Genomic DNA, 12,810 nt, shown 5'->3' with positions numbered 1-12,810 from the left:
CTGCTAACTATCTCACGAGTTTGTTCTCAGGTTTTCCCTTGATTGCTGTGAAAGGCTACATGGCACACACATCAAATAAAGCAAAAACAAAGTCTAACTAATATAGAAAAGTAACAATGTACAAATTAAGCAGCAATATACTTTAACATTGTAAGATCAATAAAAACTATTTACACTTGTATGTGTATTAAATGTAAATCTTGTACAAAACTACTTTAGTTGTTTTCTTCAGAAAGTGTTAACAATCGTAACTGTAAGTGCTTATATAAATTGCTACTTTTTAGTGTTTCTGACAAGCATTACATTATAAAGGTTGCTTATTTTTTATAGTGTAGCCAATAAAACGGAATGTATCTAGCTATTATGAAGCTGTGTTGTGTGCCCTTTAGGAAAAAAAAGAATAAAACAGCTACACATGTGCTTATGAAAGTGGGTGTTACCAAAATAAGGTAGAGTATGTACTTAGAATTTCCTTTATTACTATAGTTTTTAAGAGGTAGATTCTGAAGAAGTAGCACTCAGTATCATGGTTTGGACACTGTATGTGGTTTTGTTTATTGCACGGTGTAATTTCATGTGACATCTGCTTATCTCATTACAAACACCTCCAACTTATAACTACCTCACATAATGGCTGTGGCTGCAATGAGGTCACTAACAAAGTCCTTATAAGTAAGTCTAGCCACTCGGCAGCCATCTTGGCAATGCCTCCAGGCAGGTATTTTGGGCAAACAAGATCAGGCTCCTATCTGATGGGGAGAGATTCATAATTCCCCATAGAATGGTCAAACAGACCTTTAAGGTGCAGATCTGTACACAGATCTGCCATTTTTCGCATTGCAGACTCATTTATTTTGCCTTCACTGTTTTTTCTCCCCCCTTATAATGTCTCTGACCTCTGGAGAGATCACATTCAAAAATATTTACTGACTGGACACTCTTCCCCTCCTGTAATGCTCAGAGACCTTTTGATATATTTCCCATAAATACTGCAGTATAAATTACACCTTTCATTGGTGTTTTTCAAACCATTCTTCAGACAGAAACTGAGTTGCTGCTTTGGACACAAATAAGTATTAGCTCATGTCACGTTGAAGATGTATAGAATAGAAATAGAAAAGCTATTATTGTCATTGTGTTCGCATACAACGACATTTGGAGTGCTGCTCCTGTTGTTGCGACGAGGGACAACATATAACACAATACCAACATATAACACAACAATATTATAACTATCATAAAACAGTATGAATAGCTTAAAGATATATATATATATATATATATATATATAATATTAGGAGTATATATATTAGGGGAGGAGGGAGAATGTTGTGTATTAGCTCATTACATGAGAATAAAACGTCTTCACAATGATGCTAAATGTGAGGGTGACTTAAAACATATTTATTATGGTCCAGTAAAACCTTTGGAATTAAGCTACTCAAAACCAACCATTGCCCTTTCATGTGACAAAAAAAACAATGTTTAAAACTTGCGACACCACGCGTGTCACTATGACTGCAACTCTGTTTAAAGGTCAGACTGACATCTGTTGACCCTAGGTACATTTTGTGAGGAATGAGCACCACTGAACAAAAATCAATTGTTTTTAAACGGGAATATGAAGACATTGTTTGGGCTGAAATATTGTATGCCACTACTATCACCACTACTCATATTATCTGAACATGAAATCTTAAATGTGCTCATTACACATATGAACTCTATTACACTATTCCAGACCTTAAAAAAGTTTTAATAAAGTTCCTTACCAAAGAACTCCAATAGGTTTTTTTACAGACCTTTTCCATATAAATGTAAGGTGCTAACAACACGGGGCCCAAGAACACTGTTGTAAATATATGTAGGCACTCTAGTGTAAGTTTGTAAGTTGCTTTTATTTATTCATCAGTTAAATAAATAAATGTAAATGTAAAAACACAAGAGTGTTATCTACGTTACAGAGACACTGTGCCCTTACAGACCTCTTTTTACTAAGTGGCATGTAGTAATGTCAGCGGTACTTTTAAAGTCTCTGATCTTTTGTCCTTTTTAAAAGCTGCAGTCATGAAAACAAATGTATGTTAAATAATACCCAGGCCATCAGTTTAGAATTAGTAATCTTTTTCAGTTGGTCATTATAATTGAAGAAAAAGTCAAATATATATGAGGTTTCAAACTACATTCACATTTCAAATGGCAAACTGGAAATATTGATCGATTTCTCAGTGCAGGAAAAAAAACAGATAGCCACCACCCAGGTCACAGGAATAGGGTCAGGTTAACCTGATTTTGCCAGAACATTTGGCCACAACTTTGTGTGTACAAAGAAGGGTCAAATGATAGTTAATGATATATTTGAGATTGAATATCTCAGCCAAATTTTTAATATAAAAGGGGACCACTTCTTCAGATCTTTACATCTCTTCAGCTATGAGAGTGGTTGTGCTTGCACTGACTCTAGCCCTTGTGGGTAAGTTGCTAAAACCTTTTTCAATTCTGGTTGAAAATATTCAAGTTCAGAGTAATTAGTTAACATAAAAATGTATGAAGATTTGACATTCAATTCTAACAAAATATCTCTTTTCTTATTTTAATTATGTTCTAGCGAGTCAACATATTAACCTTGGTGAGTATAAGCAGTTGACAACCGTCTTAAAGATTAGATTATTAGAGGAACCGGGGAAAAACATTTAAATGTCTTCACGGCAACCTGTCTCACTCTTTCGACAGCTCCTGAGTTTGCTGCCGCTAAGACCTATGTGTACAAATATGAGGCACTGCTCCTGGGCGGACTCCCTGTGGAAGGTCTGGCCAGAGCAGGAATGAAAGTCAGCAGCAAGGTTCTCATCAGTGCTTTGGCTGGGAACACCTACTTGCTGAAGGTAATCTAATATTCTATTTCTCTACTTCAAACGTGTTTTTAAAATGAGTTGAATCAATGATTAGTAATTAATGCTCAATTTCACTTCATTAGCTCTTGGATCCTGAGATCTTCGAGTACAGTGGTGTCTGGCCAAAGGACCCCTTTGTCCCAGCCACCAAGCTCACCTCAGCATTGGGTGCTCAGCTTCTGATTCCCATCAAGTTTGAGTACGCTAATGGTGTGGTCGGTAAGGTGTTTGCTCCAGCTGAAGTCTCCACTACAGTGCTGAATGTCCACAGAGGTATCCTTAACATTCTTCAGCTCAACCTCAAGAAGACCCAGAATGTTTATGAACTGCAAGAGGTGAGACAAAACTAAATGAAGAATCATATTCTACTATTTTCACATGATTTCCTGCCATATTACTAATATGTCCATCTTTGATCTAAAGGCTGGAGTTCAGGGAGTGTGCAAGACCCACTACATCATCAGTGAGGATGTCAAGGCAGAGCGCATTGTTGTCACCAAGTCCAAGGATCTCAACAACTGCCAGGAGAGGATCATCAAGGATTTGGGCCTGGCTTACTTGGAAACACTGGTAAGCAAAACAAGGTCACTTAGTTTAGATCTGATAATGCTTGGCCAAATACATTTTCTAAAAACGTTCTATTCTTACACATACAGCAAGCAAAGAGCCTGACTGGAGCCGCAACCTACAGCTACATCATGAAACCAAGCGCCACTGGTGCTCTGATCACTGAAGCTACAGTCCGGGAACTTCATCAGGTCACACCTGTTGCTGAGATGGGTGGAGTTGCACAGATGGAAGCCAAGTATGGCTTTTCTTGTATCTTGTATTATCCTATCATAGAAAATGCAGATATCTTATGAAGTAATTCCTTTATAGCTAAATCTGTTTTTCTTTTTCTTACCAGACAAAGCCTGACCTTCCTGGAGCTTGAGAAAACCCCCATTGTGCCCATCAACGCAGATTATGTGGCCCGCGGATCCCTGCTCTACGAGTTTGCCACTGAAATTCTTCAGACTCCAATTCAGCTCCTGAGGATTAGTAATGCACCGGCTCAGGTGAAATTACAGCCTTGCATAGGAACCCCTGTGTGCCACCATTTTCTAAACAAATTTTCAGATGCCTCACAATCTCTGTACCTTTTTTTCAGATTTTGGAGATTCTGCACCATCTGGTTGCAAACAATGTGGCTAAGGTCCATGAGGATGCTCCTCTGAAGTTCATCCAGCTGATCCAGGTGTTGCGTGTGGCCAGCTTGGAGAACGTTGAAGCCATCTGGAGTCAGTTTAAGGCCAGACCAGAATACAGGTATGAATTGCCTCATATTCAGTATTTTTAAATACATAAATAAATATTATATATTTATGTATATATACTCCATATGGACACTGGTTTGTTATATCTATTAAGTGCAACATGAATGTTTCAGACGTTGGATTCTGGATGCCATTCCTGTTGTTGGAACACCAGCCGCTGTTATGTTCATCAAGGAGAAGTTCCTGGCTGAAGACATCACCATTCCTGAAACAGTTCAAGTTCTTTTGGCTGCTGTGCATATGGTTCCTGCTGATATGGAGATCATCAGACTCACCTCTGTAAGGGCACCAAAGAATTGTAGGTTTTCATAATTGTTTTTTAGGAGGACAATATTCATAACTCTTCTTTCTCAATCATACAGACACTGGCTCTCCACCACAAGGTTCAGGCAAACATTGTTCTGCGTGAGATTGCTATGCTGGGTTATGGCACCATGATTGCCAAGTACTGTGCTGCAGTTCCTACTTGCCCAGCTGAACTCCTGAAGGTGAATGTTTCCCCTTTATCCTCAGAATTTTCCCTGAATTTACATATCATTTTTTTCTGAAGTGACTGAAAATACTCAACTTCTTTCTCCAGCCCATCCATGAGCTTGCAGCTGAGGCTATTGCTAATGCTGATATTGCTGAAATCACCCTGCTGGTCAAAGTTCTGGGTAACGCTGGCCATCCTGCCAGTCTTAAACCAATCATGAAGATCCTCCCTGGATTTGGCTCTGCAGCTGCTGCTCTCCCCATCAGGGTTCAAGTCGACGCCATCTTGGCTCTCAGAAGCATTGCTAAGAGGGAACCTAAATTGGTGAGCCTAGCCACATTTCTGTCGACATGGGCCATTGGAAAAAATCAAGGTTTCATTTCTTATTGTTTATATGTATTCGGTCTTGTAGATTCAGCCAGTGGCCCTGCAGCTGTTCATGGACAAGGCTCTTCACCCTGAATTGCGTATGGTGGCTGCTGTGGTTCTGTTTGAGACCAAACCCACAGTTGCACTGGTATCTACTATTGCTAGCATTCTGAAGAAGGAGACCAGCATGCAGATTGTCAGCTTTGTGTATTCCTACATCAGATCCCTCACCAGGAGCACTGCCCCAGACTACGCCACTGTGTAAGTGCGCCCTGGGATGGCTTTCCATATTTTACTTTCCTCATGAACCATGTTTGGTAGTCTAACACGACAATTCATGCCCATTTTAGTGCTGCTGCCAGCAATGTTGCCATCAAGATCTTGAGCCCCAAGCTGGACAGACTGAGCTACCGTTTCAGCAAAGCAATCCACCTTGATATCTATAGAAGTAAGCATGTTTTTCAATTTTCTTAATAAATCCTGAATGAATTTTAAAATGTCTCCAACTTTAACATGAAATTCTCTATTTTTAAAGGTCCCATGATGGCTGGTGCTGCTGGTAGTGCTTTCATCATCAATGATGGTGCCACCATTCTGCCCACAGCCGTTGTGGCCAAAGCTCGTGCCTATCTTGCTGGAGCTGCTGCTGATGTTCTTGAGGTGGGTTAAATAACAATAAGCTTGAATAAAGTGTACGACTGAAACAACTTCCATCTCTGTGATCACCATGCTCCTCTGATAACACTGTTTCTCTCTCAGGTTGGAGTTAGAACTGAGGGAATTCAGGAGGCCCTTCTAAAAACTCGTGTTTTGAAAGATCTGGAGGATGACAGGCTCACCAAGATGAAGCGCGTCATGAAAGCAGTAAGTCAAATTGTAATTAATTTTCACGTAAATATTTCCACATGTACGTTTTGATGACATTGAATTCTAATATTTGACTTATTTTCTGTTTCTTGTAGATTAATGAATGGAAGGCCTTGCCAAATAGCCAGCCACTGGCATCCATCTATGTCAAATTCTTTGGACAGGAGATTGCCTTTGCAAACATTGACAAAGCTATTGTCGATCAAGCAGTTCAGGTAAGGAATTTAGTTTTCCACTCTTTTCACTTTACACACTAGAATTATGAGCTGTATTTTAGTGCATTGTTTTAGTGGGGCAGTGTGTGAAAGGTTATTTTCAGTATGGACATGTTATTATCTTTCCCATCTCCAGCTTGCCACTAGTGCCGATGCCAAGCTCCTGCTGAAGGATGCCCTGAAAGCACTGCAGAGTGGCATTTCAGTTCAGGCCGCTAAGCCTCTTCTGGCTGCTGAGATTCGTCGCATCTTCCCCACTGCTGTTGGTGTGCCAATGGAGCTCAGTCTCTACTCTGCTGCTGTTGCTGCTGCCACCATTAAAGGTCGGACTTGACTGATGATCATTTTATTTCTGCCCATTGTGATATAATATAGGTATCCATAAACAATATATTTCCCTTGCTCTTTTTTTTTGTCCTTTTATAACATTTGTAATTCTATAATTACCTGACATCTTTCCTCTGCATGTTACAGTTCAGGCAATCATCACCCCACCTCTACCTGAACTCAGTGCTGTCACTGCTGCTGAGCTTCTGAAACTAGACATTAAGTTGTTGGCTGAGGCCACTCCAAGGTACACCTCTTCTTACAAATCCACAACACAGCCACACATAGTCTTTGCTGCGCAGTATTTTAACATCCACACACGTTCCACATAGTGTAGTAATTCCTCAAGTGCAGGTTCTTATATGTATTTTTCTTTTCCTTAGCATTGCCATGCACACCTTTGTTGTAATGGGAATCAACACTGCCTTGATTCAGGCTGCTATTATGGCTCGGGCCAAGGCCGTCACTGTGCTGCCCGTTAAACTGGAAGCAAGAGCAGATATTCCCAAACTGAACTTCAAGATTGAGCTTCTCCCCGTTGTGACACCAGAGCACATTGCAAACATTCGGTAATAATACCTGCGTTGAAGTAAATGTGAAAAATAATATAGATTATATAATATAGACTTTCATGATGCTAAGCCTGCATTCTTTTTATTGTTACTAGTGTTGAGACCCTGGCTATTGCCCGCAACATTGAGGATATTGCAGCTGAGAGAATCACACCAATTGTACCAGTTATTCCTGCACAACGGATGTCTGCTGAGAGGTCTTCTATTGATCGTAGCATGGTAGGTCTAATGGAAACTTTTTTTCATGCTTTGAGGCATTTTCTGACTCTGTTCTGCAGTGTGAACATGATTCTTTCTACCACAGTCTTCCTCCGAGGTATCATCTGAAGTACAACCTCAGTTGAGAGCAGGAACACCCATCCACAAGATCATTTGTGTCCCAGCTCCCCTTCTGGGAATCAAAGGATGCTTTGAGCTCACCTCTAGCAATGGCGCTCTCATCAAGGACATTCCTCTGCTTAACCTGATCGGACAGCATTCAGCTCTTGTTGCTGTGAAACCAGGTAGGTTTCTTTTTGTGTGTTTTTAAAATTAATTTCTGCAGCGGATAGCTCAGTCAGTTTAATTATGTTTTTTTTCTTTTTGTGTAGCTGATGGCCCAGCCATTGAGAGACTGGAGGTTGAAGTACAAGTTGGAGCCAAGGCTGCAGAGAAGCTCCTGAAGGAGATCAACATTATTGACGAGCTGAGCCCTGAGGGAAGAGTCATCGTGTCTAAACTGAAGAAGATCCTTGAGCCTGCTCTGAAGCGCTCCAGCTCCAGCTCCAGCTCCAGCAGCCTCCTCGACTCCTTGTTCAGCTCCTCCAGCTCTTCCAGCTCCTATAGCTCCAGCATGTCAAAGGTGAGTTTGGGCCACCACATCATATATCTTTTTCTTCCATGAAAAGATATCTCAAAATTGTATTTGAAATGACACATTATTATAACTGTGAGCATTTGACTTTAATGTGCCTGGAGGTTGTTTTCAGTTGCTTTGTTCTACATTTGGTTTCACACAAAGTAAAACATGCTTTTGACATTTTTTGATCTAACTAACTCATAGGTTTCACTTAAGGAGTATCCTTTCAAGAAATTCCACAAGGATCAGGTAATTCCCCTTATTCTTTTAAATGATGTATCTATTCGTATTTTCATCCATTGAATGTAAGAAATGAATATATCCACTGGAATTGCATCAGTAGTACAAATGAGGTCTGACTTTGATAACTGTGCTTTGCTCTCAGTACCTGGTCTCTCAGAGAATCTCCGCTCAGAATCTCAGAAGCAGTGGAAGCAGTGCATCCAGCTTTGAGGCCATTTACAAACAGGTGAGGTCCATCAAATGCCGCAAAGCTCAAAGTAATGGATTGGGTCTGGGTCAAAATGAATAAGAAAATGAAATGTGTGTCACTTTTTATCCGTACTTGAAGACTAAGTTCCTTGGTAATGCCGTCGCTCCTGCTGTGGTGGTCATCCTCCGTGCTGTGAGAGCCGACCAGAAGTTGCTAGGATACCAGGCTGCTGCCTATCTTGATAAGGCCAACAGCAGGGTGCAGACCATCATCTCTGCTCTGGCTGAAACTGACAACTGGAAGTTGTGTGCTGATGGTGTCCTCCTGAGCAAACACAAAGTCATGGTGCGATTCTGTCACATTTCATGTTATATTCATTTAAGGCTTTAAAGTCATTTTGAGACTTTGGTGTAAATATTTAAGCAATTGCATCTTCTGTGAAATCAGGCTAAGGTTGCCTTTGGAGCAGAGTGCCAGGAATTTGCCACCATCTTGAAGGCTGAGGCTGGTCTCCTTGGTGCTATCCCTGCAGCCCGTCTGGAGGTGGAATGGGTGAAGATCCCTGCTATTGTCACTACCTATGCAACCAGGTACTCTGTCATTAAACAAAGAGTTATATTTCAAAGCAAATATAAATTCAATATATACTCTTGACATTGTACATTATCTGTGTCCCCCAAGGCTGGCTAAGTACATCCCTGGTGCTGCTTTGATGGCCGGAATCACTGTCAGTAAAGCCAAGAACATTGAAAAAGAATTGGAACTGACTGTTGCCATCCCCACCGAGAGGACAGTCGATGTCATTGTGAAACTGCCACTGGTAAATATCTCCAAATAGTTTCATTGTGATGATTTCTAAACGCATCAGTCGTGTTGATGTTCGTCACACTGTATGCTTTGTGTGTGTGTAGATGACTCTTTCCAAACTGGCCCTGCCTCTGCCCATTGCCCTGCCTATTGGTGCTGACGCTGTTATCCGCACCATTCCCGAGGACAACATTCTTGACCAGTTGCATTTCCTGTATGCAGAGGCTACCTCAGGTAGGCGTAAACATCTGAGACAAGATTAATGTTCTGCCTAACTGTTAGTGCCGTCTCATGACATTTCATTTATTTCATCAGCAATTCATTCATGTGAATCTATGGTCCATCATTTCTTTCAGCTCAGTGTAGCATGGTCCGAGACACACTGACCACATTCAACAACAGAAGGTTAAAGAATGAGATGCCACTCTCCTGCTCCCAAGTGTTGGCTCAGGACTGCACATCAGAGCTTAAATTCATGGTCCTGCTGAAGAAAGATGAGCTCAGTGAACAGAACCACATCAACGTGAAGATTGCTGATATGTGAGTATTCTTAAATAGTGAGTACCCCATTATATCATAATGATGGAGTTCGGAAAGCTGAAGATTTTGCTGTGACCTTCTTCAGGGATGTTGACCTGTTCCCCACTGGAAGTGATGTGCTGGTAAAGGTTAACGGAATGGGGGTTCCTATTTCCAGCCTTCCATACAAACATCCCTCAGGTAAACTAAACATATTCATCTTCATCTATTATTCCAAAAATACTGATTTGCTTATAATTTGTGTTTATAATAAAATGGTTCTGGTTTTAGGCTCCATCCAGATCAGACAGAAAGCTCAGGGCCTAGTACTTCATGCTCCTAGCCTTGGTCTTCAGGAGGTTTACTTCAGCAAGGACGCATCGAGGGTAAATACAGCTTGAATGCAACTTTCATGTGCAGCATTTTTTAAGAAATTCAAAACAACTCAATAAACTCAACTCAATACCTGTGTCCTTCAGGTTAATGTTGTGGACTGGATGAAGGGACAGACTTGTGGTCTCTGTGGTAAAGCCGACGGAGAGATCAAACAGGAGTACTCCACCCCAAGTGGTTACCAGACCAAGAGCCCTGCCAGCTTCGCCCACTCCTGGGTGCTTCCTGCCGAGGGCTGCCGTGACAGCACTCGTAAGAGAGATACCTTTCAGCAATCACTTACTGATTTTTAGGCAAAGGTCTGTCACATGTAATGTGCTGACACATCTTTGTATTTGTTTCAGAGTGCCGTCTGAAGCATGAATCTGTGAAACTGGAGAAGCAGATGATTGTGGATGGACAGGAGTCTAAATGCTACTCTGTTGAGCCAGTGCTGCGCTGTCTGCCTGGTTGCCTGCCAGTGAAGACCATGCCAGTCACCATCGGATTCCACTGTCTGCCCACTGGTATGTCTCAGATGCTACTTGATGGATACTTAAAAACTGATTTCCTAGTTGATCTATACATTTGTGTTGTGAAGAGCCAGCTTATCTGACACTATTTGTCTTTTTCTCCTGTTTAGGTTCAAGCTCTGTGGATCTGAGCAACATCTCTGGTAAGAGTGTGGACCTAAGGGAGACTGCAGAGGCCCATATGGCATGCCAGTGCAATGCCCATTGCGCATAGAATGTTTTAAATTCCGGTCCATATATTTGTTAATTACCTATCCCTGTCATTAAATGTCTTAATGATAAATCCCATGTATGCCACTGAATTTTAAAATAAAGACATATTGAGCCCAAATTTTTGTCTCTAACATTTCATTACAATTTCAAATTTTGTTCCAATATGCATTCACTATTCACTGAGTTCTGCGTTATGGATGGGTTTATCAGTGACCAGTCCACTCTTTGATCAACTTTGGTCTTTTGGTTAAAACTCAATTCATAAAAGATTACCTTGATCTTGATATCCTTTTCCAGAAGTGAAGTCCTTACTACTCCCCACTTTAAGTTAAGATTTTAAAAGCTACTGCAACTGGTGCCCTAATAATCAACAATTCCAAACATCCTACACTGCTCCAATGTCCAATCAGCTTTTCCATATTGTTAGATCTTGCTGACAAATGTTAGCTAACTAACAATACAAAATATATAATTGAGTGTGGGAAGGATGCACTTGACAGCATGCCGTTGTGTACAGTATGTGCAGTAAAGCTAGAGCATCAAGCAGATCTGTCACTAAGACATTTGAAATAAAATCAAGGTACCTTCAACAGGACAGCAAGAAAAAAATAAACACAAACTGGGGGGCAGCAATAGTTTGTGTGTCAGCTTAGGGTACAAACTGTGACATTTTGTAAATATTAATTATTTTCTTTAATTACTAAATAATTTGTATGAAACATTATGAGCCTTTATGAAGTAGTATAATAAGAAAGGCAAGCTGTCATGTTGCACTCCTCTTCTTCACCCTCTGTCCATGTGCGGCCAGGAGAGTGAGGAAGGCATCCTATAAAAAAAAGTAATGAAATTTGTTTAATAATCAGCTTAAAGTCAGGCATACTACGGCAATATCAGTAGATCTCATTTCCAGCCTACACACCTTCAAACAGAAAACAGGCTGATGTCCCATGCTCACCATAAATTACAATTAGGTCTACATTCTGTTAATTAGCCAACATGGTAACTAGCCAGCTAGCCAGCAAGCTTATGTAGGCCACTTCACTCAAGTTAGCCTTTCTTCACGGGGAATGCAAAGCAAAGTTACTGTACTGTACTGTTATCCGTTGGCTTCTTATGATAATTGAACATTGGGATAAACTAAACCTCTCACAATCCGTCTTTCAAGATTGCCTTCCAAGACTGTGAAAGGGCGGTACTTATATACATATTCCTCGATTTTATTATGATTTTATTGATTATTTGAACGTGTGCTATATACATAAAATCCATTATTATTATCATTATTACTATTATAATATAGGGTAACATCAACAACACGAAGACAACCTGCCCGGTGCAGTTTAGAGATGCAGACAGTGTAAATTGCCATGACAGCATAACATTACCTCGGGTAAAATGTATCCACCTCTCATAGAGTTAATCAGGAAATTATACCCGTAGTCACAACTTACTTCTGCAGCACTTACTTCTGAACCATTTTATCAATTCTTATTCTAAAGTAATTAAAGTCAGAAAGAGTTTCAAAAATGGTACAGATTCTAATCGCATATTTGTGATTACACACTCCTACTCCTCAAAGTCCTGTAGAATAGAATTCCTTGTCCAAAGCGACTTACAAAACATTGAAAACAGACATTAGAAAACAGATACATATCAAAAAACATAAAAAAGGCAGTAATACTAACCTAATGGAAAAAAATTCTACAAACAATACTATTATTAGAACTGACCCATGGCATTTAAATAGACAGGTGCCGATCCAGTGGCTGTTTTATAAGCCAGAGTGAGGGATTTGAATTTAATTCCAGCAGCTATGAGCCAGTGAAGGGGGACTAGCAGAGGAGTTACATGTATCCTCTTTAGTTGATCAAAGACCAAACGTGCCCCTGCATTCTGTGTCATCTGCAACAGTTTCACCACACAGGCAGGCAGGCCTGTTAAAATTGCATTGCAATGGTCTAGTTTAGACATAACCAAAGGCCTGCACAATAGGTTGTGTAGCATATCAGAATCAGAATCAGAATAGTATTTATTGCCAAGTAGGTTTACACCTACCTGGA

The 12,810-nt window shown here is 40.5% G+C and overlaps 1 protein-coding gene across 1 annotated transcript; it reads left to right on the top strand.

Annotated features, from left to right (window-relative positions):
• The first annotated feature begins 2,412 nt into the window (after nucleotides 1-2,412).
• LOC122131239 (vitellogenin-like) lies at nucleotides 2,413-10,868 on the top strand. The gene is made up of 34 exons (XM_042706132.1): nucleotides 2,413-2,473; nucleotides 2,609-2,629; nucleotides 2,734-2,885; nucleotides 2,978-3,229; nucleotides 3,318-3,464; nucleotides 3,551-3,699; nucleotides 3,802-3,952; nucleotides 4,045-4,202; nucleotides 4,324-4,489; nucleotides 4,573-4,698; nucleotides 4,791-5,009; nucleotides 5,098-5,315; nucleotides 5,405-5,502; nucleotides 5,590-5,714; nucleotides 5,814-5,918; nucleotides 6,017-6,136; nucleotides 6,273-6,459; nucleotides 6,611-6,710; nucleotides 6,847-7,032; nucleotides 7,131-7,254; nucleotides 7,340-7,538; nucleotides 7,626-7,876; nucleotides 8,078-8,122; nucleotides 8,259-8,342; nucleotides 8,445-8,651; nucleotides 8,754-8,896; nucleotides 8,988-9,126; nucleotides 9,218-9,347; nucleotides 9,470-9,653; nucleotides 9,739-9,833; nucleotides 9,924-10,018; nucleotides 10,112-10,277; nucleotides 10,370-10,531; nucleotides 10,648-10,868. Exons 1-34 carry the CDS (start codon nucleotides 2,434-2,436, stop codon nucleotides 10,749-10,751), a joined length of 4,848 nt encoding a protein of 1,615 aa, XP_042562066.1. The 5' UTR covers nucleotides 2,413-2,433; the 3' UTR covers nucleotides 10,752-10,868.
• The last annotated feature ends 1,942 nt before the right edge of the window (nucleotides 10,869-12,810 follow it).

Source organism: Clupea harengus, unplaced genomic scaffold, assembly GCF_900700415.2.
Source record: "Clupea harengus unplaced genomic scaffold, Ch_v2.0.2, whole genome shotgun sequence".
In the NCBI taxonomy this organism is placed as follows: domain Eukaryota; kingdom Metazoa; phylum Chordata; class Actinopteri; order Clupeiformes; family Clupeidae; genus Clupea; species Clupea harengus.
This window is presented reverse-complemented; position numbering and strand designations above follow the sequence as displayed.

Coding starts and splice junctions, on each gene's coding strand:
- LOC122131239 (XM_042706132.1), top strand. CDS start 2,434: ATGAGAGTGGTTGTGCTTGCACTGACTCTAGCCCTTGTGG. Junction 3,700..3,801: donor GTTGCACAGATGGAAGCCAA/GTATGGCTTTTC, acceptor TTTTCTTACCAG/ACAAAGCCTGACCTTCCTGG. Junction 4,203..4,323: donor AAGGCCAGACCAGAATACAG/GTATGAATTGCC, acceptor TGAATGTTTCAG/ACGTTGGATTCTGGATGCCA.